Source organism: Euprymna scolopes, chromosome 26, assembly GCF_053919585.1.
Source record: "Euprymna scolopes isolate OS-2025 chromosome 26, ASM5391958v1, whole genome shotgun sequence".
In the NCBI taxonomy this organism is placed as follows: Eukaryota; Metazoa; Mollusca; class Cephalopoda; order Sepiida; family Sepiolidae; genus Euprymna; species Euprymna scolopes.
In genome coordinates this window covers 55138687-55161417 of record NC_136507.1, presented here as the reverse complement: position 1 = coordinate 55161417, position 22731 = coordinate 55138687, and the positions used below count along the sequence as shown (strand labels likewise).

Sequence of the window (22731 nt, the reverse complement as noted above, 5' to 3'; positions counted from 1 at the left end):
CTAGCCTAGCTCCCTATGATCATCACGTATTTTAAGCATTACAAAACCATTTAGATGGCGTCACGGGAGGAGATTGGATATGAGTTAGAGTCATATTTCACATTAAAACCTAAAGAATTTTACAAGTGAGGCATTTATAAGCTCGTTGACAGACCGAATCAACTTATAAGGAGCAAAGGCCGTTATTGTTACGCATAAAGATTTTCAAAAACACAGATTTTCCATTTTCAGGATAAGATTTTTTATCTGTAAAATCTTTTGCACAGACTTGATATTTCTTCTCCTAATTGTTTATATCTTTTCTTCTTTTTTCATATTTTGCATGGGATCTCTTCTTCTTCAAATAGAAGTTGATGGTAGGAAAAAAATGAGAAAGGTTGAACGCATTGCCTTACAAACATCTTTAATACTTGAAATATATATTGGTAAATCTATAGTTCTTAAATATTTCTAAGCCCATCGGCAAATTCCGTTGAATCAATAAGAACTCCTAATCAACTCTGCTCCAGGTCCTGAACCTCATATTAACATTTCCATAATTATTTGTTAATTTCTCTTATTTTCAAGTAGTAAATAAAAATTAAAAAAAAGAAGTATTTTCTTTTTATGGATATAAAGTGCAAACATAGACTGCACGATAATGTTGTGCTGTATTTAATCAAAATTAAATACACGTATCCAAGAATCCCGGGTAATGTAGTGCCAGAATATTAATGATTAGAGGGGTCTATCTACAACCCCCTGGGGGTCCATTAATACAAAAGCAGACAGGAGTTATAACTTGGTAAAACAACAATAAACAGCATGAGATTAGTATGACACTCGAAGTACGTGTCATAAACAATATCCAAATAATATTATACTTAAGATGTTTTCAAATATACGTATTTCTTATATTCGATCTACAACAATTTCTAATTACCTCTCAACTCTCCCTCTCTCTTTCTCTCTCTCTTTTACTCTTCTGTTTCTTTCTCTCTTTCTCGTTCTCTCTCTCTTTTTTTTTCTCAATATATTTATATACGTCTGTGTGTTATGTGTGTGTGTGTGTGTGTGTGTGTGTGTGTGTGTGTGTGTGTGTGTGTGTGTGTGTGTGTGTGTGTGTGTGTGTGTGCGTGCGTGCGTGCGTGAACTACACCCGAAATATGTGTCGCAAGCAATATGGGAAATAAATACTAAAGATGTTTTCAAACTTACATGTTTCTCTCGTTGTATCCACAATAATTTCTACTTATACCTCTTACTCTTCTCCCTCCCGCTTTCTCTATGGCCCCTCCCTCCCTCCCTCTCTTTCTTTCTCTTTTTCTCTCTTTCTCTTTTCGCTTTCTCTCTCTTTCTCTTTTCGCTTTCTCTCTCTCTCTCTCTCTCTCTCTCTCTTTCTACATATATATGTGTGTGTGCGTATATATATATTTTATATGTGTGTATATATTGTATCGTAGAATTGTGATGCAGATCGGACTGACATTGAATTGGGTGTTATCGGGCTGAGTTATTATTCTGTTCTTTCCTAGAAATTCCAATTTCTCAGACTTTGACTTCTCTCTGAAAAGGGGATAATTTATTGCTGATCATTTGAAGCGCCACTAGAAATGCCGATGGGGTTGAATATTTTAGGTTAAAATTCTGCTTATCCTTGTGTTAAATCTCATGACAATGAAGTAAATAAGATGTGTCAGTACTATGCGCCACCTCACAAAATATAATACAAATCATAGAAGTGAAATTCTCTTAAATATTTGAACAGATAGATCCCTGAAGTGTCTTTTTTAATCCAGTACGTTCCATTATTTTTACTCTGTCCAGTGTCTTCATCAAACTGTCTACACTAACGACATATAACAATTTGACATTTTACCTGCTGCTGTGATCAACTTCCCCAGCTGCCTGTTGGATTCTGGCATCTATGACAATGACGTACATTAACAAGAATCCACAGGATCAACAAAACATTGAATTTTACAAGCAATCTTAATTTGAATCGTGACTCAATACAATTCAAACCGGTTATTTCAATCAATACGACCCTTCGCATGAGTGACAAATATTGGTTAAAAGTGAACGCAATCGTTGTCTCTTGTTAGTGACAATTTTGTCATAGAAATCCAATCTCATTAACAAATTCCTACATAAAAGCTGAGAATGTTGTCAGATTCTTATAAGAGTATGCATATCCCACTTTTCTTCCATCTATTTGATGACTGAAATTGTCGAATGATGATTCTCAAGTCGGGTTCCCAGCCCAATGTAACACACACGCACATACACATGCATAAAATATGATAATAAATGGTCCATACTATTAGACTGTATTAAAGGTAATAAAATAAAATTAATTACAAAACAGGCTGCAACTCAATGCTTTGTTTATTAAACCAATTCAGCGTTTTAGTTCACTGTAGAGCGGAACAGCTTAATATATTGTTTTATTATTATCATTATTATTATTATTATTATTATTATTATTATTATTATTAGAGAGGGTTCATTTTCGTGAGACCTTCCCTCTTGACCAAGCAGCTAAAAAGTGAGCAATTCGATAGAAATGCATCCGATTTTCGACATGCGTACATGAGTTAAGTCTTGAATTCGTTTAAAAAATAAGATCAATTAATTTTGGTTCTTGCGTGTTGTGTGTGTGTGTGTGTGTGTGTGTGTGTGTGTGTGTGTGTGTGTGTGTGTGTGTGTGTGTGTTTAGGTAAATATCAAAATATATTTTACAATGAAATGTAGAAATCATTGATAAAACGTCAATAAATTAATTACAAATAAAATATTGCAATGTAGTTTTGTTTATATTTCTTTCATTATTGCAAAGAACTGTTTAATATATTGCTAAATATTTGTTTGCATCTTTTCCCCCTTACTGGGAATGTAGCACTTTTGAGACGATCTTTCCTGTTTATTAATTAATTAATAAATATCCGTTAGTTAGTAATGTGCACAGAAGTTTTTTTGGGCGCACCAGTAATGGAACGGTTAATATCACGTAATGGTTAAAGAAAGTGTAAATAATAAGTGGTTTCCGTTTAAACAGCTGGTGAGACGCAACATTAGCACCTGTGTTTAATTCTCTTTAACATGACCATCCTAAAAGAGGAATAAACACATTTTTTTAATATGCTTCGTCATTCATAATCATCAAATATCATCCTAAAGTAAATACCAGGCATGAAGAACGTAGATTTTTCAAGTGCTCATCAGTAGGCTGCGTGTTCAAATAACGTCGGGGTCACCAGTGTTGGAGATTCGATTTCCCTACTAAATTTTTCTGTAAAGGAAAACCATGTATGTCAATAAAAGTAAAGTACTCCCAAGTAAATTACACACCTTTATTTACATGAAAACAGTAACATTTCATAACATATGGTAGAGTCGCCAAGGAGATAATGTGGCAACTCTACGATACGAGGTATGTAATAAAGTCTATGGCCGAGTCTGACATTGATGCAAGTGAGCATCGGCCCAACGTGGGGAAAAAGTGTTCACTAGTATGTAAGGTAAGATGGTTTTCTCACTTTCGTGGATTGACTCTACCGTATAAGGTAGAATAAGGGGCTATTCCCCTCTCATGGGTTTTACCCACCGTAGACGGAAACGTGCTTTCACATCCGCTACTTTGGTCCCTTTCCTAAGGGGAAGTAATCCACCGGTGACCTCGGTAACCAGTGTTGTTTTCATTCATTCTTCTACAGTACAATTTTAATTGATGGTAGTCAAACTTAATTAATTGTGTAAACAATTGGATGCGACATACAAAAAAAATTCGTTCCTCATTGATCCTAATACTTTCATTAATCTCAACATTTGATAAAATCGTACAACAAAACAAAAAATTTAGTTATAGTATCTATTTATTGTTATTTTTGTTTAATCAAAATCTAATTGAATGATTTTTTAGTCAAATACGCATGCGCAAAAAGTTTCCTTCTTTAATTAGTTTAAACTTTATAAAAATTCGGCCCAATTTCGGTGGAGCGCTTATAGCTCAGTCGGTTAAGAATCAGCATTGTCATTTTAAGATTGGGCGTTCGAGCCGAGATGTAAGTTTTTTTTTTCGATTTTTAAAGTTTTAATATAGAAACGTTTTTTTTTTCATCACGTTCGCTGTTCTTTTTGTTTTTGTTTTTCCGATTCATTTTAGAAGTTTTACATCATTCACTTACACGTTGTTGTTTTTTTTCTTCAATTTTTTTAAAGTTTTAATATTGAAACAGGGTTATTTATGCCATTTTTTCGTTCGTTTTTATCCATCACGTTCGCTGTTTTTTTTTTTTTTGTTTGTTGTCGTTGTTTTTGTTTTTACGACTTTCTTAAGAAGTTTTAACATCGTTCGCTTACACGTTAGGTGTTTTTATCATGTTCGCTTTTTTTTTTGGATTTTGTTTTTCCGATTTTTTTAAAAGTTTAACATCGTTTTTTTTTATTTTATAATATTCAAACAAGGTTATTACTTCGCTTATTCTTTAGTTTCCATTTCGATTTACCCCCCTCCCCCAACACACACACCTCTAAACACGCGGGCAACGCTGGGCACTCCCGCTAGTTAGTAATAAAACACAAATATTTAAGCACATAGATTACACACACACACACACACACACACACACACACACACACACACACACACACATATATATATATATATATATATATATATATATATATATATATATATATATATATATATATATATATATATATATATATAACTTAAATCGTCTTGTTTGTTTGGGCGATTAAACAGTCCACCGGGTTTGTGACTTCCAGTTTAAAAAAAAATTAATCTGCTTACATATTTCATAGCCGTCCTGTCCTACGTCCGATATTAAAAGCCACTGTAACTATTCAAAGCATACACAAGGTCAACAATATTTTTGGTGTGAACTTATTTAACGTGTTTTCCTTACAAACAAATGTAATTTCACCCTATTTAGTTAAAAACAAAACTGATATAAATATAAATATACAATCTATCTATCTGCAGATATTATATAATTATAAAACTTTAATCGTCTTGCTCGCTTTAGCGTTTACATCGTCGGTCTGGTTTGTGACTTCCAGTTTTTTTTTTTTTTAAATCGTCTTTTTACTTATTTCATGGCCGCCCTGCTTTATGTCCTATATTAAGAACTACTGCTGCTATTCAAAGCATATACAAGTTCACAAATATTTTTGTCTTTACTTTTTTAACATGTTTTCCTTACAAATAAATTGGATTTAACCTCAATGAGTTAAAAAGAAAACTGATTTCAATATAAATATGCAATATATAACTGTAATCATATTTATAACCGTATTTACTGCTTTTAGTAGCGCTCCTGTGGATTCTGAAGATTTTTTTTTTCAGGCTTTAAATATATTTTCTCTTCAAGAAGGGGGTAGAAACTTGATTTTAGTAGTGCTTCCCTTATTTTAATTAGTGCTTGTAGTTGTGCTCTGGGGGCTCCCGAAGTTTTAATTTTTATTTTTTTACAATTATTTTATTTTTATTTTTCATTGTAAGTCAGAATTGTTTTCAAAAAAAAAAAAAAAAAAAAAAAGCAAATACGTTTTTTTAATGTAAAAAAATTACTGGGTCAATTTACGTATTTAAAAAACTATTTGGGTTTTTTTACAACTCAACGCAGCTTAGTTTACCTCCTAAAAAAGAATAAAAATCTACTATTTTGGCTAATACGCTTCAACAGCCTTTTAAGGAGTTTTTTTTTTTTTGTAATAATTTAAATTTAACATTTTTGCGTGGGGGATCACATTGCTGTATAAATTTAACGTAAAATGAGACCCCACTTCTTTGCGAAGTAGAGACGTAATCGTTAGCATTTTTCAAGTTTTGTAGCAAGGTGGGGGACAGAAAGAAGAAATGGGGTGGAGTGGGGGGGCATGAGTTCCAAATATTTTTAAAATACGTAGAAAATGTGTGTTGGGGTAAATTTCATTTTTATTATGATTTCCTTTAAAATGGTCTCACCATTAAATATTACTTATTTTTAAAGCTGTTAACACACACGGAAAAGCTAAGGTGGACCTGTACAATTCACACTCTTTCCTTATATTTTACTCTCTTCGTTTTTTTTTTTTTTTTTGTTTTTTGATTTTTTTTTTTTTTTTTTTTTTTTTTTTCAACGGATTACTCCTCTCTAATATAAAGGATTTTTCATTTAATCTAAGTGCAATGATGTTAAGACCTTTATTATCCAATGTATTCCGTATGGATTTTGCTGGTCGCCATGTTTGTTTTCGTGCGCGCGTGCATTCAATTTTTGCGTGCTTTTACATTAATTCTGTGTACTCACTTGCATTTTTATACATTAATTCTGTATACTCATCATTCCATAACTAGCTTTAACACATACTGACCCAACTGGTCACAGGTAGTCTAGTCTAGTATATATATATATATATATATATATATATATATATATATGTATATATATATATATATATTATTAGTATTATTATTATTATAATCAACATACATACATTTCGCCCTATAATAGTTATTCAATGTGGTAAAGAATGACAAGTGTTTCAATCTGAGATTCGAAACCTAACCGTTTATAAAGGGGTCGTATACATATAAATATGTACGTGTGTTTTCGTGTGTCTGTGTTTATATTTGTGAGTGTGTGATAAATTACCTTATAGTCTAACTATACAGAAAACGTATTTCCACTGTTTGTGTATCAATTTATAAAAATATCCACTTACTTTCTTAATCAATCTCTGCATTGCTAATAAGACTTTAATCTTTTCGCATTTTTATCATTCACTCGTCGCGTGTACTCATCCTCAAATATAGATATGCTTATATATATATATATATATATATATATATATATATATATATATATATATATATATATATATATATATATATATATATATATAAGAATAGATAAGGTATTAAAATTTCAGGATAATTCATAGCGAAGATATAATTACGTTATTTAGCAATTTATTAATGTAATCTAAAATGTACACTTATCTAACTTGCTCCACCTTAAACCTCTATAGTTCTCCTTTTATAGAAAGGTACTAGCTGTAGACAACATAAATATCTATGTATATAAAAATGTAACTCTTGGTTCGTTCGTAATTAATAGTCTAAATAACCACTGGACTGATGGCTTCCACATTTTGGTATTATATGTTTACGGTACGCATGCGTGTTTCTATATATCTCTTTGTAATTATAACATTATACGTAATTTTTCTATAATAAATATTTGGTTTTCTTTGTACGGATAGGCCATTTTTTTTTTATTTGGGGACAATTATTTCACACCGCGTGTCATCACGTGACATCACTAAACGGAACTTTTATATACCAAATTGACTTTTTTCGTTTAAAAATGGAATTATTTCTCTTTCGTTAATATATATATATATTTAATATTTCGTGTTTTATATATATATATATATATATATATATATATATATATATATATATATATATATATATATATATATATATATAAAGTACAATTGTTGAATGTTATTTTCTTGATTATATTTGTTTGGGAGAAGAACAATTAAAAAAATAAATTAAAACGGAGCGAAATTTAAATTTCCATTCCATTTTTACTCTTTATGAATATTAAAAGAAAAATTACTAAACATTTATTAATAATGCCTCACTTTTACTGACATTTGTTTTTAAATTTCTTAAATGACGACTTTTATCGACTTTTTTTTAATAGCATTTGCGGATGAGTATGCTGACATTTGTTTTAATTTCTTTTTAAATTACTTTTTATCGACTTTCTTTTTTTAATAGCATTTGCGAATTGTAAAAAACGAAAAAAAATAACTAAACCATTTACTGATAATTCTCACTTTTACAAATATTTTTAACAAATAAATTTTATCAAAGTCAAGATACCGAAAAAATGTCAGTAAATGGCTTAGTTATTTTTTTTCGTTTTTTACCCATCCGCAAATGCTATTAAAAGAAAAGTCATTTAAAAAGAAATTTAAAAAAAAACAAATGTCAGCATACCCATCCGTAAATGCTATTTAAAAAAAGTCGTCATTTAAAAAGAAAAACAGAAAATTGAAATGACATATTCATAATAGTTTGACCTGGGCGAGTGCCATTTGAAAACCAAAACAAACCCAAAACATTTATTAGTATTTTTTTGTTTGTTTATTTTTTCGTTTGTGTGTTTTGTTTTGTTTTTTTGGTTTTCTTTTCGAACAATTTTAAATATTTTTTTTTTGAATTGTCAAGATTCATTTTCTCCAGTAATATCGGTTTCTGGAAGTAATAAATGATAATTTTAGTTTAAGGGAGTAATAAATGTTAATTTTGGTAAATTTATTCTTTCCCTTTCCGGAAGCAATCGTTCGGCCTTATAATGATGTCTCCCCTAGATTTGGATAGCAAGTGCATGAAAAAAATGGCGTCTCCAATTTCGGCACTAAAGTGTACAAGCACCAAATCTGCTTGCTGAGTGACAAATCTGCTTAAAATATTGAAAAAAAAGAAAGAAAGAAAAAAAAGAATAGAAACTCTAGATGTACCAGAAATTTGGAGGAATTTTTGACAGCCCCAACAGAAAACTGCGAATAAAATATAAAAAAAAACTCGTAATTTCTCTTTTTAAAGTGAGTTGTTTATTTTCTATATGGAATACACTTTCAAAATAAACTATTAAAGTTGTTTAAAAAATAATAGAAATATTATTTTCTATTTTTTAAAAAACAGTGTTTACAAAATGTTTACAAAATGCCGACGTGCCTTCATGCAGCCATTTTTTTACGTAATAAAATCAATAGAATTTTACGAGTTAAATATTTTTGAATTTTTAAACTTTAAAAATCTACCAAAAATTTTCAATTGATTCAATTTTTACGATATTTTCAGGGTCAATGTGAAATTTTATGCTCTTTCCAATAAACCAAATATAATATTTTAGACAAACGTTTTTTTTTTCAAATTCACACCCCCATTTTGAAATGTTTATTAAAATTTTAATAATTGATTTATGCGTCAAAGTTTTATATATCACAAATTGAAGATAAAAGATCAATAAAGAAAATATTCCAATTTAAAACAAAAAAAGATTAGCTTTTTGGAAATTTACCTGTAAAGTCCAAAGTGTAAAACATTTTTTTTTAAAACACGTTGATTTTTTTTAAATGAAAGCTCATGTTATGCTTACATCGTCAAGTAAATACCAGACGCTGACGGCAACTTTTTCTATCTCATTGAATGTTTTCCTTTTTTAGATATTAAATAAAATAAAATCAGTTGATGAAGAAGTATTAAAATATATCAATAAAAAACTCGTGTATTTCATTAAAAGAATTTTTTTAAATCGATGAAGGGGATTTTTTATTCTAGGGGAAAAACTTATAAGTGAATGTGCGTTTCTTTTTTAACTACAGAGGATGAAAAATACTAATTTTGGTTAACACACGCAATAAAAAAGAGACATTATTTATGCCTTTGGACGAAACCATACTTCATAAATTTCATTTTAGCAGCAGCAGCGAGTTAACGCTTCGCGCAAAACATGTTACAAAAATGCGATTTTCTAGGACCCTCTAATTAAAAAATCCTTTTATTTAAAAAATACATTGACTTTAAAATATAAATATCGATAAATTCTTAACAATAAGAATGGAACTACCCATTTAATAATATTTTTTAGGTAAGTGATTTTTTGGCATATATATACATATATTTATAAGCAAGTCAAAATATATTGATTTTCTTTATATTTTTTTTAAAAGAAAACCGCTTTAAAGAAATAAATATTGCATAATTTGCTATTATTAGTTAGTTTTAAAATTTTGGTCTTTGCTAATTGAAAAAAAATTAGGGTTTGAATTATATTTTCAAGTAGTTTTAAGCTTAAAAAATAGTAAGTTGAATTATTAAGGTTCTGATCATCATTTTTAATGGCCACTTTCTGATACACCTATAGAACCTCTCCCAACATACTGGCAATAATTTGGTTCCGTACTTCCTTTCAGTGTTTCCAATAAGGGGGATTAATTTACTAGGATTTGTATTAGGAGTTGGGCACTTATTAAAATTATTTATTTGTTGAATTTTTTGCATTTTGGTTAAATTTGTTAGTTTGCTAGCGCTAAAAGCCCACACAAGAAATTGAACAAAAGACAAAATTAAAAAGAATGGTACTCATGCAGAATTTAAACCCCCCCTCCCTGTATCGGATTCCAATTAGTTTAGGGTTCGACCGGCAATCACCGGATTCAGCCGAGATTTGTTCAAATGTTGAAACACTAAACCAACATTTTATTTATTTTTTTGCAGAATTAATTAATGACGGAAGTATTTTTTCCGTTAATTTTCTTACCATCTATTGACAAAAAAATTTGGACATTCTCTTGAAAAAAAATCTAACTTTTCTCTACTTTCACCTAACTATTTACAGTGTTCATATAAAGCATTCATTTTTTTTATAATAAAAATTCTGTTTTCAAAAAGAAATGTTTACTGCCAACATTCTTTTAAAAAAATCCTGAAAAAAAAACTTTGACCTAACAATTTATGGAAAAAAATTCACCTTTTCTTGGGGAAAAAACCCAACTTTTATTGATAAAAAAAAATGCAAAAATAATAAAATAAATAAACAATACAAAATGCAATTTTTTATGAGGAATGTGTTCCATTTTAACAAACTTAGCCACAGCAACGCGTGGCCGGGTACGGCTAGTATATATATATATATATATATATATATATATATATATATATATATATATATATATATATATATGTGTGTGTGTGTGTGTGTATATATATAATTTATTATTTAAATATTTATTTAAATATTTTCTACGTGCATAAAATTAAGTTATCTATAGACATGACATGTTACGAAGTTTTGCTTCTCGCCAGTATAGCTAAACTTATTGAGACTCGAACTCACCAAAGCTAGTGGTCCGCTGTTAAGACATTAGGCTACATATCGAACGGTGGTGAGTTCGAGTCCCAATAAGTGTAGCTATACTGGCGAGAAGTGAAACTTTGAAACATGTCATATCTATTCATTTTATGCACGTAGAAATTATTTAAATGAATATTTAAATAATAAATTAATTACAAATAATACGTCCCAAAAATGTGGGGACGACTAGAATATCAACAAAGGGCAGATAATCTCTCCCTTTAAAGCACCCAGCGAGTAAAAAAAAACACCACAAAATAGCTTATAAAAAAAATTAAATAAACAATCATATATATATATATATATATATATATATATATATATATATATATATATATATATTGAAATGGGAAAATGTATTGAACTAAAATTAACATTTTTCTAAAAGAGCTCGATTCATATGTAGAGCTATTATAGATATAAGAAAAGACGAACAAGGAATAACCTACGTTTAAACAATGTTAATCGTCTTCTCAAAGGTTCAAAACTCTTGAAACCCTGAGGAGACGATTAACATCGTCGAAACGTAGTTTAATCCCCGTTGGGATTTTTTACATAAAATAAGGTGAGGGTGGAAAGTCTTCCAGATCCATGAATTGTGAAGTAGACAGACGAAAACACAGTGAAAAGCAAACAAGATTATTAAAATTTCGGAATAAACTTTATTAAAAAATATAACATTTAATAAAATTTTAAAAAAGCAAAATAAAAATATGGTAATGAAAAATCTCTGCTATGAATGTCGTGTGGATAGAATATCAAGCAAACCTCAAAAACACATCTTCATTTGTATTCTCCTTGTCTGCCGCAGTATCGGGATATAACAGAAATGAGTTATTTGTCCCTCTGTATTGTTGTCGCTGCTCGGAAAATATTTTCGTTTATTTCTTCTTAATTTCTCTTCTTTATTTCTTCTTCATTCGTATAATTCGTTCTCGGTCTGTCCTCTGCCCACTCTAGGCGTCTGCCCACTGCCTCTAGCAGTCCTCTTTTCTTCTTCTTCTTCTTCTTCTTCTACTTCTTCTTCTTCTTCTTCTTCACGGCGCATGTCTTTACCCGTACGTGCTGTCTAATGTATGCCCCTCTTCCTCTATATATAAATTCTCTTTCTCTCTCTTTATATTTGTTGCACGCGCGAATACATTTGTTTACGAGCAAAGAGTGTTATATTTTGTTATCTATATCTATCTATATATCTATAAAAACAGAGATGTGTGTGCCACAGACGATTTCTGATTGGTTAATCCAATAATCACATCTCCTAAAAAACTATGGTTCGTACGTTCTTAAAGTTACCATAAAATATTATGGCCTTATTTATTGTCCATCTTGGAAGGGTCTATTTTTTTCCTAACTTGCCATTTACAAATTACAAAATTACGAAACTTACACCAGCAATCACAATCCAACCTCCGACACCACGTCCGCCATTCTGGCGCTAGCCGCACACACGTACACACAACACGAAAACAAACGCTGTCCTCCAAAAGTATTAGTACTACTACCCAGCACACGCGCACACACGCACACACACACACGTTCACTACCGTCCTTGTCTACGCCACGTTGTTATGGCAACCATGACTTACACACGATAAACAGTAAACACACACAGTAAATCTGATTTTCTTTATTTTCTCATTTTATTATTTGGTATGTTCCCGTTTATCCATTCATTTGCTTATACTTTCTTTTACTACATTTTATGACAAGACTCCCAAATACTTTTGTGAATTATAGTTTTCGACTGTTATAAAACCTACCGGTATTAAATTAATTTTTCTTGTGTTTATATATCATTCATCTACCCATTATCGTCTGCAACATTTTTCTTCATTTTCCTTTCTGCCATTTCTATTCATTGTTTTTCGTTCTAATCTACATACAACTTATTTCATTCAATTTTAATCTACAAAAAATATCAATTATTGCCTACTTTATAAAAATTTATTTTCACCATTATTTTTACAATATTTCCTTTCTGCCAATTTATTTTTACATATCACATACTTACAACGTATTGTCTGCACATTTACTTTATTTTACCATTATCTACACAATATTTTCTTTCCCTCAAAAATTTTTTTAACTAGCACTTATTTACATCTTATAGTCTGCCTTTCTATCAAAAAAATTTTAACTATCACTTACTTACATCTTATAGTTTGCACATTTTTTTTTATTATAACATATTGATAATATTTTTATTTCCGTTAACACTTTCATTCATTATTTCTGTTTAACCTGCATTTAATCAAACACTTTACAATTACCGTTTAGTCAATAACAACCTATTTTATTTTTCTTATCTTACACCTGATTACATACATTATAACACAACTTACTATTAGACAAACCCTACTGGAAACCACAATAATAAACCTTGACCAGCTTAAATTACACCAATATAATTGCCGACTGTCCATCCAATACCACTACTAAACAACACGTTCTTTTACAATCACATACACCTTTTTTATTATACTTTTTTTAAATTTACTTTTTCACTTAGCACATTATCTTTAAATTTCAAACAATAACATCATCTTTCCTAACAAAACTCCTTCTTTTTTTTTAATTTTTAATACTTTTCGACTGCTTGCTATTTACAACAAAAACATTACCACTATTTTTGTACAGTACAAAATGATTTGCCAATCCTGCCAAACCATCATTCCCCTCCCCTTTACTTTTTTTTCACGGTTTCTTATTTCTATTAATTCCCTGGATAACCACTGATTGGGTACTAATTAACTATTTCATGTAGAACGCGCCCTGCAAATTTTGGCTACAACTGCTGTTCTTTTTTTTATGTCTTTGTTTTTGCGTTGTTCTGTTTGGTTGGCTGCTTTCGTTGTTATATATATATTTTTCTTTTCTGGATCACCAATATGACAACACCAAATGCAAGTGCTCTTTTGGGTTTTTTTTTTGCGTTGTTCTGCTCGGTTGACTGCTTTAGATGTTATTATATATATATATTTTTTTTTGCTTTGGATAAATAACATAACAACAAAACCAAATTAAATTTTCAAAAAGTGATTTCTTCATATCATGAATACAATTTCTTCGCGACGGAAACTGTAAATCTACCACCAACACTATATATATATTTCTATACGTTTCTATACGGGCGTTACAGTAAACTAATACCGAAATTTCAGCGGCTGCGGCGGGGGGGGGTTAATACCCACAAGTTCCAAACATTTAAAAACAATTCGAAATTTAATTTGATTTTGTTGTCATATTATTTATCCACAAAAAAAAACACAAAAAAAATCAGTTTTAGCCAACATGTGGCCCTATAAGCAGGGCGCATTCTACATGATAGCCGGCAGGTGGCATGCAGGGGCCTCTTTTGTATATGTTCGCCAAAAAAAGGTATTTCTAATAAGTAACAAAAAAAAACTCACCTTTTAGAAAAACAACATTGTATAAAAACCACAATATGTTTATTGGTTACAAAACGGGAGATCGATTTGGTATGACGTTGTAACTAAAAATTTATCAACCCTTAACAATTGTCGCAATAATAAAACAGACAAATCTTATTTTAGAGTTCACATGAATTGTACCTAAACCCCCGAAATAAAATTAATTTTCCCTTTCTTTCTTTCATTTTACAGACTCAACACAATCTTGCAAATTAAGCAAGGTATTACCAGTTTTTAAAAAAAACTACTGACCATACTTTTGTTAATTTTTATGTTAAAATATTTTCTATTTACAACTTTCTATTACTGACTGCTTGCTTAAATTATTTAGAGATTTAAAAAAATATTAATCTTGATTTTGAAATTCTCTTGTATTTAATATTTTTAAACATTTTTGAACGAATTTAACCAAACGATTGATTTGAATACTTTCGTCAGTCCATTTTGCATTACTTTCATTACACTTATATTACTGCTGTTAATTTGGAGAACATTACTATCAATTATGCCAAAAAAGGGAAAGTCATCGATAAGTGCATCGAGGCATCAACTAATGAAAAGACGTCGCATGGCGCAACAATCAACAGTTAATGTGCCCTGGACATTGCCGAACACCCAGGGAATGCTAGGGACGTATTTGTTGAAAATGGTTGTTTGGGTCATTCGGCTGGGGGTGCTTCTTCCTTCTTTGCAGCTTCGACGGCAATTGATGATAATTTAAATTTGCCTGGCCCTTCGACAAGTACTTTCTTAATCGCAACATTAGACGGTTCACTGCACGCCAATCTCCCCATTTACCTAAATGAAAGGAGTAACATTCACGTTATTTCTCAAGCTTCAATGGATGAAGACCAAAGAGAAATTTATTTCGACAAAAATTCTTCAAGCTCGGCTGAAGAGCAACAAAAAAATCATCTTAAAAGAAAGGCATTACGTCAGGCTGCTGTACGTGCTTCTGAAACTGACGAACAACGAGACAGACGTTTAAGGATAAATGCTTCGGCCTTGTCCACTGCACGCGCTTCAGAAAATGCAGAGCAACGAGACAGACGTACAAAGGGTCATATACAATATAGAGCCAATTTGGAAGGACATTCAAGAGCAACAAAGTCACGCTGGTCTTTAAAAGCATTCAACTATATTCCCTCTTCTAATTATGCTGAACACGCTGACATAAAAATAGGCTCTATGTATAAGAAATGCTTCCATTGTCTCGCGAAAAGATGACCAAGTGAGCCAACGAGAATATGCTGTTCAAATGGCAAGGTGAAACTCCCACTTCTTGAAGAACCTCCACAACCGCTACTACACTTGCTCACAGGTTCAAATCCTGAATCAAGAACCTTCTTGAAAGAAATAAGGCAATACAATTGCGCCTTTCAAATGACGTCTTTCGGATCCAGTTACGAATATGAAGGGGGTTTATGCCAACATTCAAAGTACAGGGTCAGGTGTACCATCTGATTGGATCTCTTCAGCCAACTGAAAATGAGGCACCTCAATTTCTTCAAGTTTACTTCATGTCAGACTATCTGAAACAAGCTCAAAGAAGGAATTCATTTACATTTGCCTGCAACAATGACACAATCACTTCCAACAATCGACTAAAATTGATTTGGGACCTTCAAAGTATGCTTCATGAATACAACAACTATGTACGGAACTTCAAATATGCTCTAGAATAAAATCCTGCTGATAATTTTAGCATTGTCATCGATGCAGACAACCGACCATCCACTGAACATGCAGGTCGGTTTAATGCTCCTTCTTTTAATGAAATCGCAATACTTCTTAGTGGTGACCAACACCATTCTCGAGATATTGTCATCAGACACCGGGATGCTGGTCTCCAGCGCATAAACGAAACTCACAGATCATACGATGCGCTTCAATATCCTTTAATGTTTGTTCGTGGAAAAGATGGTTACCACTTTGGAATTCCTCAATTTGACCCATCTACTTTGGAATATAATTTTTCCAAAACAGTTTCTTGTAAGGATTTCTATGCTTACAGATTTATGATTCGGGACCAAAAGGATCACAGTGACCAGAATAATGATACTGGTGATTATAATACTACTACTAATAATAATGATAATAACAACAATAGAAATATTTATTTCAATCATTTACATCGGTTTCAAGACCTTTACAATCAGTATGCTACTGACATGTGTGCTAAAATGGAATCAGAACGCCTATGCTACATCAGAAACAATTAGGCAAAATTGCGTTGCGACAGCTACATACATTTGAGGGATGGTCTTAACAGAGATGCAGATCCAAACAATCTAGGCAAGCTTTGTATTCTGCCCTCCACATTTACTGGTGGACCCCGCTATATGCACGAAAGGACTCAGGATGCGATGACAATTGTGAGGCACTACGGTAGGCCTGCTTTGTTTATAACCTTCACATGTAACCCAAATTGGAAGGAAGCCCAGGTTGAACTTTTCAAGGGCCAATCAACAACAAACCGTCATGATATCTTAGCAAGAGTATTTCACTTGAAACTTAAAAAATTGATGGATTTGATAAAACTAGGTGAGATTTTTGGACCTGTCCGAGGAAACATGTATACAATCGAATGGCAGAAAAGGTCTTCCTCATGCTCATATTCTAATTTGGCTCGTGGATAATATATGTTCGAATGACATTGATAAAATCATCTCTGCAGAACTACCAGATCCGTCTGTTGACAGGGATTTATATAACATGATAAAGGTGCATATGATTCATGGACCATGCAGCCCTGGTTTTAGAAGAGAGTTATAATGTGTTAAAGACAACAGGATATGCACAAAAAGGTATCCTCGCCAGTTTATTAGTAAGACACAGACTGATACTGATGGATATCCATTGTACAGACGACGAAGACCCGAAGATGGTGGCTTCACTGCGACCGTAAGAAATTACGAGATCGACAACAGATGGGTCATACCATACTGCCCAATTCTTATCAGCACCTTTGATGCCCACATAAATGTCGAATTTTGTGCTTCTGTTCATTGTATCAAATATGTTTGTAAGTACATCAATAAGGGTTCTGATGCCGCCTCCTTTGGTCTCCATAACGACAATACAAGAGATGAAGTCCTACAATATCAGGTAGGGCGTTACATTAGCAGTAGTGAGGCATTTTGGCGAATATTTGGATTCCATATCCATGATAGACATCCACCAATTCAACGTCTGGACATTCACCTTGAAAATGGACAGCGAGTGTACTACACCCCGACAACCGCACAAAATATAGTACAAGCACCTAAACAGACAACTTTGACTGCTTTTTTCAGGCTGTGTGAAAGTGATGACTTCGCCAAAACTTTAATCTATTCTGAAATTCCTTCATACTACACATGGAATAAAAAGCGTTGGATTCGCAGAACTATCGGGAGACGAGTTGAAGGTGCTGAAGGTATTAGATGGAATGATTGCCTTGGACGTGTCTATACTGTACCTCCAAATCAACACGAATGTTTCTATCTCCGAATTCTGCTTCATGAAGTTCAAGGGCCAACAAGCTTTGAAGATCTTCGTAAATTCGGTAACCGAGTTTGGCCTACCTACAGGGAAGCCTGTATGGCTCGAGGTTTACTTGAGGATGACACTCGCTGGGAAGCCACCTTAGCTGAAATTGCTGCCTCATATTCAGCTCGACGACTTCGAAAAATATTTGTTAAGATATTACATTTCTGCAGTGTTGGAAACGCATTTAACTTGTGGTTGAAATTCAGAAATAGCCTTTCCGAAGATTTTTTGCATCAGGCTCAAGTGCGCCTTCCAGAAATTCAACTTGATTATTGTGATGAGTTTTACAATAGGGCATTAATAGATATAGAGGACAGACTTATTCTTATAGGTGGAAAATATTTGCAATCATATGGTCTGCCACAAACTGAACGTACCAACAATGAGCAAATTCCAACTCTAATACTTCAGGAAACATCCTATGATGTCGATTCTTTAACAAGCTACATCAATGAAATGATGCCTAAGCTACTTCCTGAGCAGCTGTTCGCTTTCAACACAGTTACCACCACCGTTTTCAGACGTGCTGGTGGAATTTTCTTCCTTGATGCACCTGGAGGCACCGGAAAAACATTTGTTACCAAATTAATTTTGGCCAAAGTTAGGCAAACTAATACCATTGCCATTGCCGTCGCGTCTTCTGGCATCGCTGCTACTCTTCTTCCTGGTGGCAAAACAGCACACTCTATGCTTAAAATACCACTTGACTTAATTTCAGCTCAAACGACAGTTTGCGATATCACCAAAGATAGTCCCAGAGCACAGCTACTTCGACAAACAGAAATTATTGTGTGGGATGAGTGCACCATGGCTCATAAAGGGGCTTTTGAGGCTTTAGATAGAACTCTTCGGGATATAAGAGATGACCAACGATCCATGGGTGGTGTTACCCTTCTACTTTCAGGTGACTTTCGCCAAACACTACCTGTGGTCCCAAAGGGAACCAGAGCTGATCAGGTACGTGCCTGCCTAAAATCATCCTATTTATGGAGACAAGTAAAAACACTTCCGTTAACAACTAACATGCGTGTTAAACTTAATGGAGATGGAGCAATGGAAAAATTTTCCCACGACCTTCTGAAAATTTGCCACGGAAAAGTTCCAGTAGATTCCACTGGCCACATCAAAATTAACAATATATGTAGCCATGTCAATACTCTCGACGATCTTATAACATCAGTTTTCCCAAATCTGATTGACAATTTTCGCAATCGCGATTGGCTCTGTGAAAGAGCTATATTGGTACCCACAAATTCAGTTGTAAGAGAAATTAATCGACGTATGCTAGACAGTCTTCCTGGTACGATTAAAATGTTTAAATCAATCAATGCAAATATGGATCCACTTGACAATTTTAAATTCCCCATTGAATTTCTTAATAGTCTTGATATTTCCGGTCTTCCCGATCCTGTTTTGCTCCTCAAGGTGGGATGTCCCATAATTCTCCTAAGAAATATAACACCACCGAAATTGTGCAATGGTACTAGACTTGTTATCAATAGAATGTCCGAAAACGTCATTGATGCTACAATAATTACTGGATGTGGAAAAGGAGAGGATGTCTTGATACCTAAGGTGACATTGACTACATCAGGAAGAGAATCGCCCTACGTTTTCAGAAGAATACAGTTTCCTCTTCGGGTTGCATTTGCTATGTCAATAATTGTCCGTGGCTGGAATGCACTTGAAAGAATCTTGCTTCTCTCATGGACAACTTTATGTTGGATGTTCTCGAGTGGGTAGCAAAAATAGTCTGTATGGATTCATGCCGAACAACAAAACAAAGAACGTTGTATACACTGAAGTTCTATAAATCCTCTACACCAGGACCGTGTATGACTGTATATTTTTTAAAATTTGTGATTTTTCAATACATAACTGGAATATTAGTTGTTGCTGGTCTGTAGCATCCACTGTGTGGTGGCTACGTCGTTCATTTAGGTGTAAATTTACACCACAGTTTACTATAATAATTTATAGTCTCAACAAAATTAATGAAGTTTACTTTGAAACAAAATATTGGAATTACCAAAAATACTGATCCAAATGAGCATTTAAATAGCATCAAAGCAACCGCCAAGCTAAAACTAGAAAAAATTGAACTTTTACAAAAAAAAACAGCCAAATATGTTTTATTTATTTAAGTTAAGACAGATTTTTTTCTTATTAATTGTAATGTTAAAGTCAAAATCGTAAATTAGAATTTAGCAAGTTATATAATTTCCTCATCGAATTAATAATGAGAAAAAATTCATTTTTTTTTTCATTATTAATTTTGTTTTTTTATTACACATTTTACGGTAATATTTCAAGTAATACCAACTTAAAAAAATTATTTTTTTCCTTAAACCAAAATTAACATTAAAATAAAAGATGCTGATAAAAAATCGAACAGAAATAAAAAAAAGAAAATTGATCAGCTTAAATTATAAAATTAACATTGCAAAATATACCAAACTATATTCAGACATTGGGCTACATATCTAAATACATTTTGTGCGGAAATTTTGCACCCAAGGGCTCAAAGTTTAACGATTTTACCTTTTTAGAACTCTGCCACACTCCTCCACCAATTTTGACTCTAATAACTTGACATTTTATGTGTAGGTCACTTGGACCTGAATCGAACGTTTTAATTTCCGTTGAGCCCGACAAAAACTAATCCTAAGGTGTCAAATCTATGGTCAAAGTTTAACATATTTGACCTTTGCTATCTTTACCAAACTACAGGGTCTAATCACTTGAAATTTGACACTTTTAGGTCTAAATACTTGAAGTTTTAGATATAAATTACTTGGATCGGGGTCACACTTTTTCATTTGTTTTGACCCCAAAAAGATAACAGCTAAAGGGTCAAAATTGCGGTCACATTTCAAAAGAATTGATACCTTTGCTATCTCTACTCTACTTCTCTGCGAATATTGTGTCCAAACACTTGAAATCTTAAATGAAGATTACTTGAACCTGGATGCAACTTTATATTTTAGTTTGTGCTCGAAAAAATATATTTTAAGGGGTCAACATTAGAGTCAAAGTTCAAAAAGATTTTACCTTTGTGGTCTCTACCAAACTACTTGGTGTAAACACTTGAACTTTGACATAAAGCATAGTCATAATGAGTTTAATCTTTTTTATTCGTTCTGGACCGAAAATTTCGCTGCCATGGAGTCAAAGTTAACATATTTGACCTTTATGGTCTCTACTAAACTACTCTGCTAATGTTGGGCCTAAAATATTGAAATCTAACTTGCAGTGTATTCAGACATTGGTCTCGCAATCTAAATAGATTTTGGGTGGAAATTTCGCAGCCGAGTGGTCCAAGTTCAAATATTTTACCTTTTTGAATTATACCACACTCCTTTACCAATTTTGGGTCTAAACACTTGAGATTTTACATGTAGGTTACTAGTACCTGGGTCAAACTTTTTCATTTGCTTCGAGCGCAAAAACATAACTACTAAGGGACAAAAATTGCGGTCAAATTGATACATATTACATTTATACGTTTTCTACCAAATTACTATGTCAATTCGGAGTCTAAACACTCAAAATTTGAGATACAGGGTAATCGGATGTGATGAAAATTTTTTTATTGGCTTTGACCCAGAGGGGCCTCTGGACATCCTTCCCCCGAACGGGGGAGCAAGCATTTTCTCCCCCCCCCCCACTGAAACATTCAACAGTGACACAACTAGACACACAGTATACCATTAACTTTTTTAAAAAAATAACATGTTTTATCTATTTTTTTATTTATTAAAGGTAAGAGAGTAATTCGGGTATGCATACTAAACTGTTAACCGTTAGTTTGCGTGTTCGATCCTGATCGATTCTACTTTTTTTTCATTCTATTTGTTTATTAAATCCTATCCGAAGCGGGGAGGGGCTATACCCTTTCCTTTCACCTCCCCCCAAGGGTGGGTTCCTAACGGAATGGCATCCGATCCTCCACCCACCTACGGGCAAGCAGGGGGAGTTGGCCACCATCCCCCCACCAAAAGGGGAAGCCTGGCATTTTCTCACCCGAAAGGGGGGAGCTTGGCAGTTTCTCCCCCCCCCCAAAGGAGGGAGCCGGTGTCCCCCCAAGGGTGGGGGGGGCGAAGAGGCCAGGAGCAGGTGACTTTTTTCCTTGGGAGGGGAGAAGCCTCCATGCATCCTCCTCCCTGAAGGTGGGGTTGGGGATTATCTCTCCCTGAAGGGGGGAGGCCGGCACCAAGCATGTAAATCCAGAGGGGTGACTTTTTTTGTTACCCCTCGGAGTGGGAAGGGGGTCGATCACCCAGGCAACGCCGGGTAACCCCTGCTAGTTGAACATAAATTTCCGACAAAGATATTGGGATGTTGGAAAAATAAAGTCGCAATAGATTATTATCGGGTCAAATGTTTAAGGAAGATAAACAACAGCTGGAATTTTAGAAACAATACGAATAGAATTTAGTATCAAAACAACGACATAGAATAAGGTTACTGATCTGGGTAATGACGTCAGAGAATAAAACAAAAGAAAGAGTTTGATATATACACTTAGACCAGTTTAGAGTTTTCAGTCATAGCGTTGGAATCGAGTTGGACAGTCAATAGGGGCAATTAGCTAACAGCCAAGGAGAAAATAAGATAGTCTTGGGACTCTCGGAAAATTATTGGGCATAAGATAAAAAAAAATGTAAAGTCTGACAAACGTTACATATCTCCTTAAGGAGATTCAGACGAGAATAAAAGGATCATAAAAATCTATAATTTGCGTCTTGGCAAATTCGGAAAAAGATGGTTGCAACGTGAGAAAGAACCAAGAAAAGGGAGAAAAGAAAACAAGGTATGTGTCCGTTCAACTGGTGTCCCCA

General features: G+C 33.0%; 1 protein-coding gene across 1 annotated transcript; it reads left to right on the top strand.

Annotated features, from left to right (window-relative positions):
* Window positions 1-14219: 14219 nt before the first annotated feature.
* Window positions 14220-19633, top strand: LOC145247827 (uncharacterized). Its single transcript, XM_080109455.1, has 2 exons — window positions 14220-14306; window positions 17180-19633. The coding sequence occupies exons 1-2, from the start codon at window positions 14220-14222 to the stop codon at window positions 19631-19633; spliced, it is 2541 nt and encodes an 846-aa protein (XP_079965581.1).
* The last annotated feature ends 3098 nt before the right edge of the window (window positions 19634-22731 follow it).

Bases quoted from the DNA above. Each gene is read 5' to 3' on its own strand.
- LOC145247827 (XM_080109455.1), top strand. From the start codon at position 14,220: ATGTGGCCCTATAAGCAGGGCGCATTCTACATGATAGCCGGCAGGTGG. The intron at 14,307-17,179 runs GTATTTCTAATA...TATCCTCGCCAG, and splicing joins TATATGTTCGCCAAAAAAAG to TTTATTAGTAAGACACAGAC.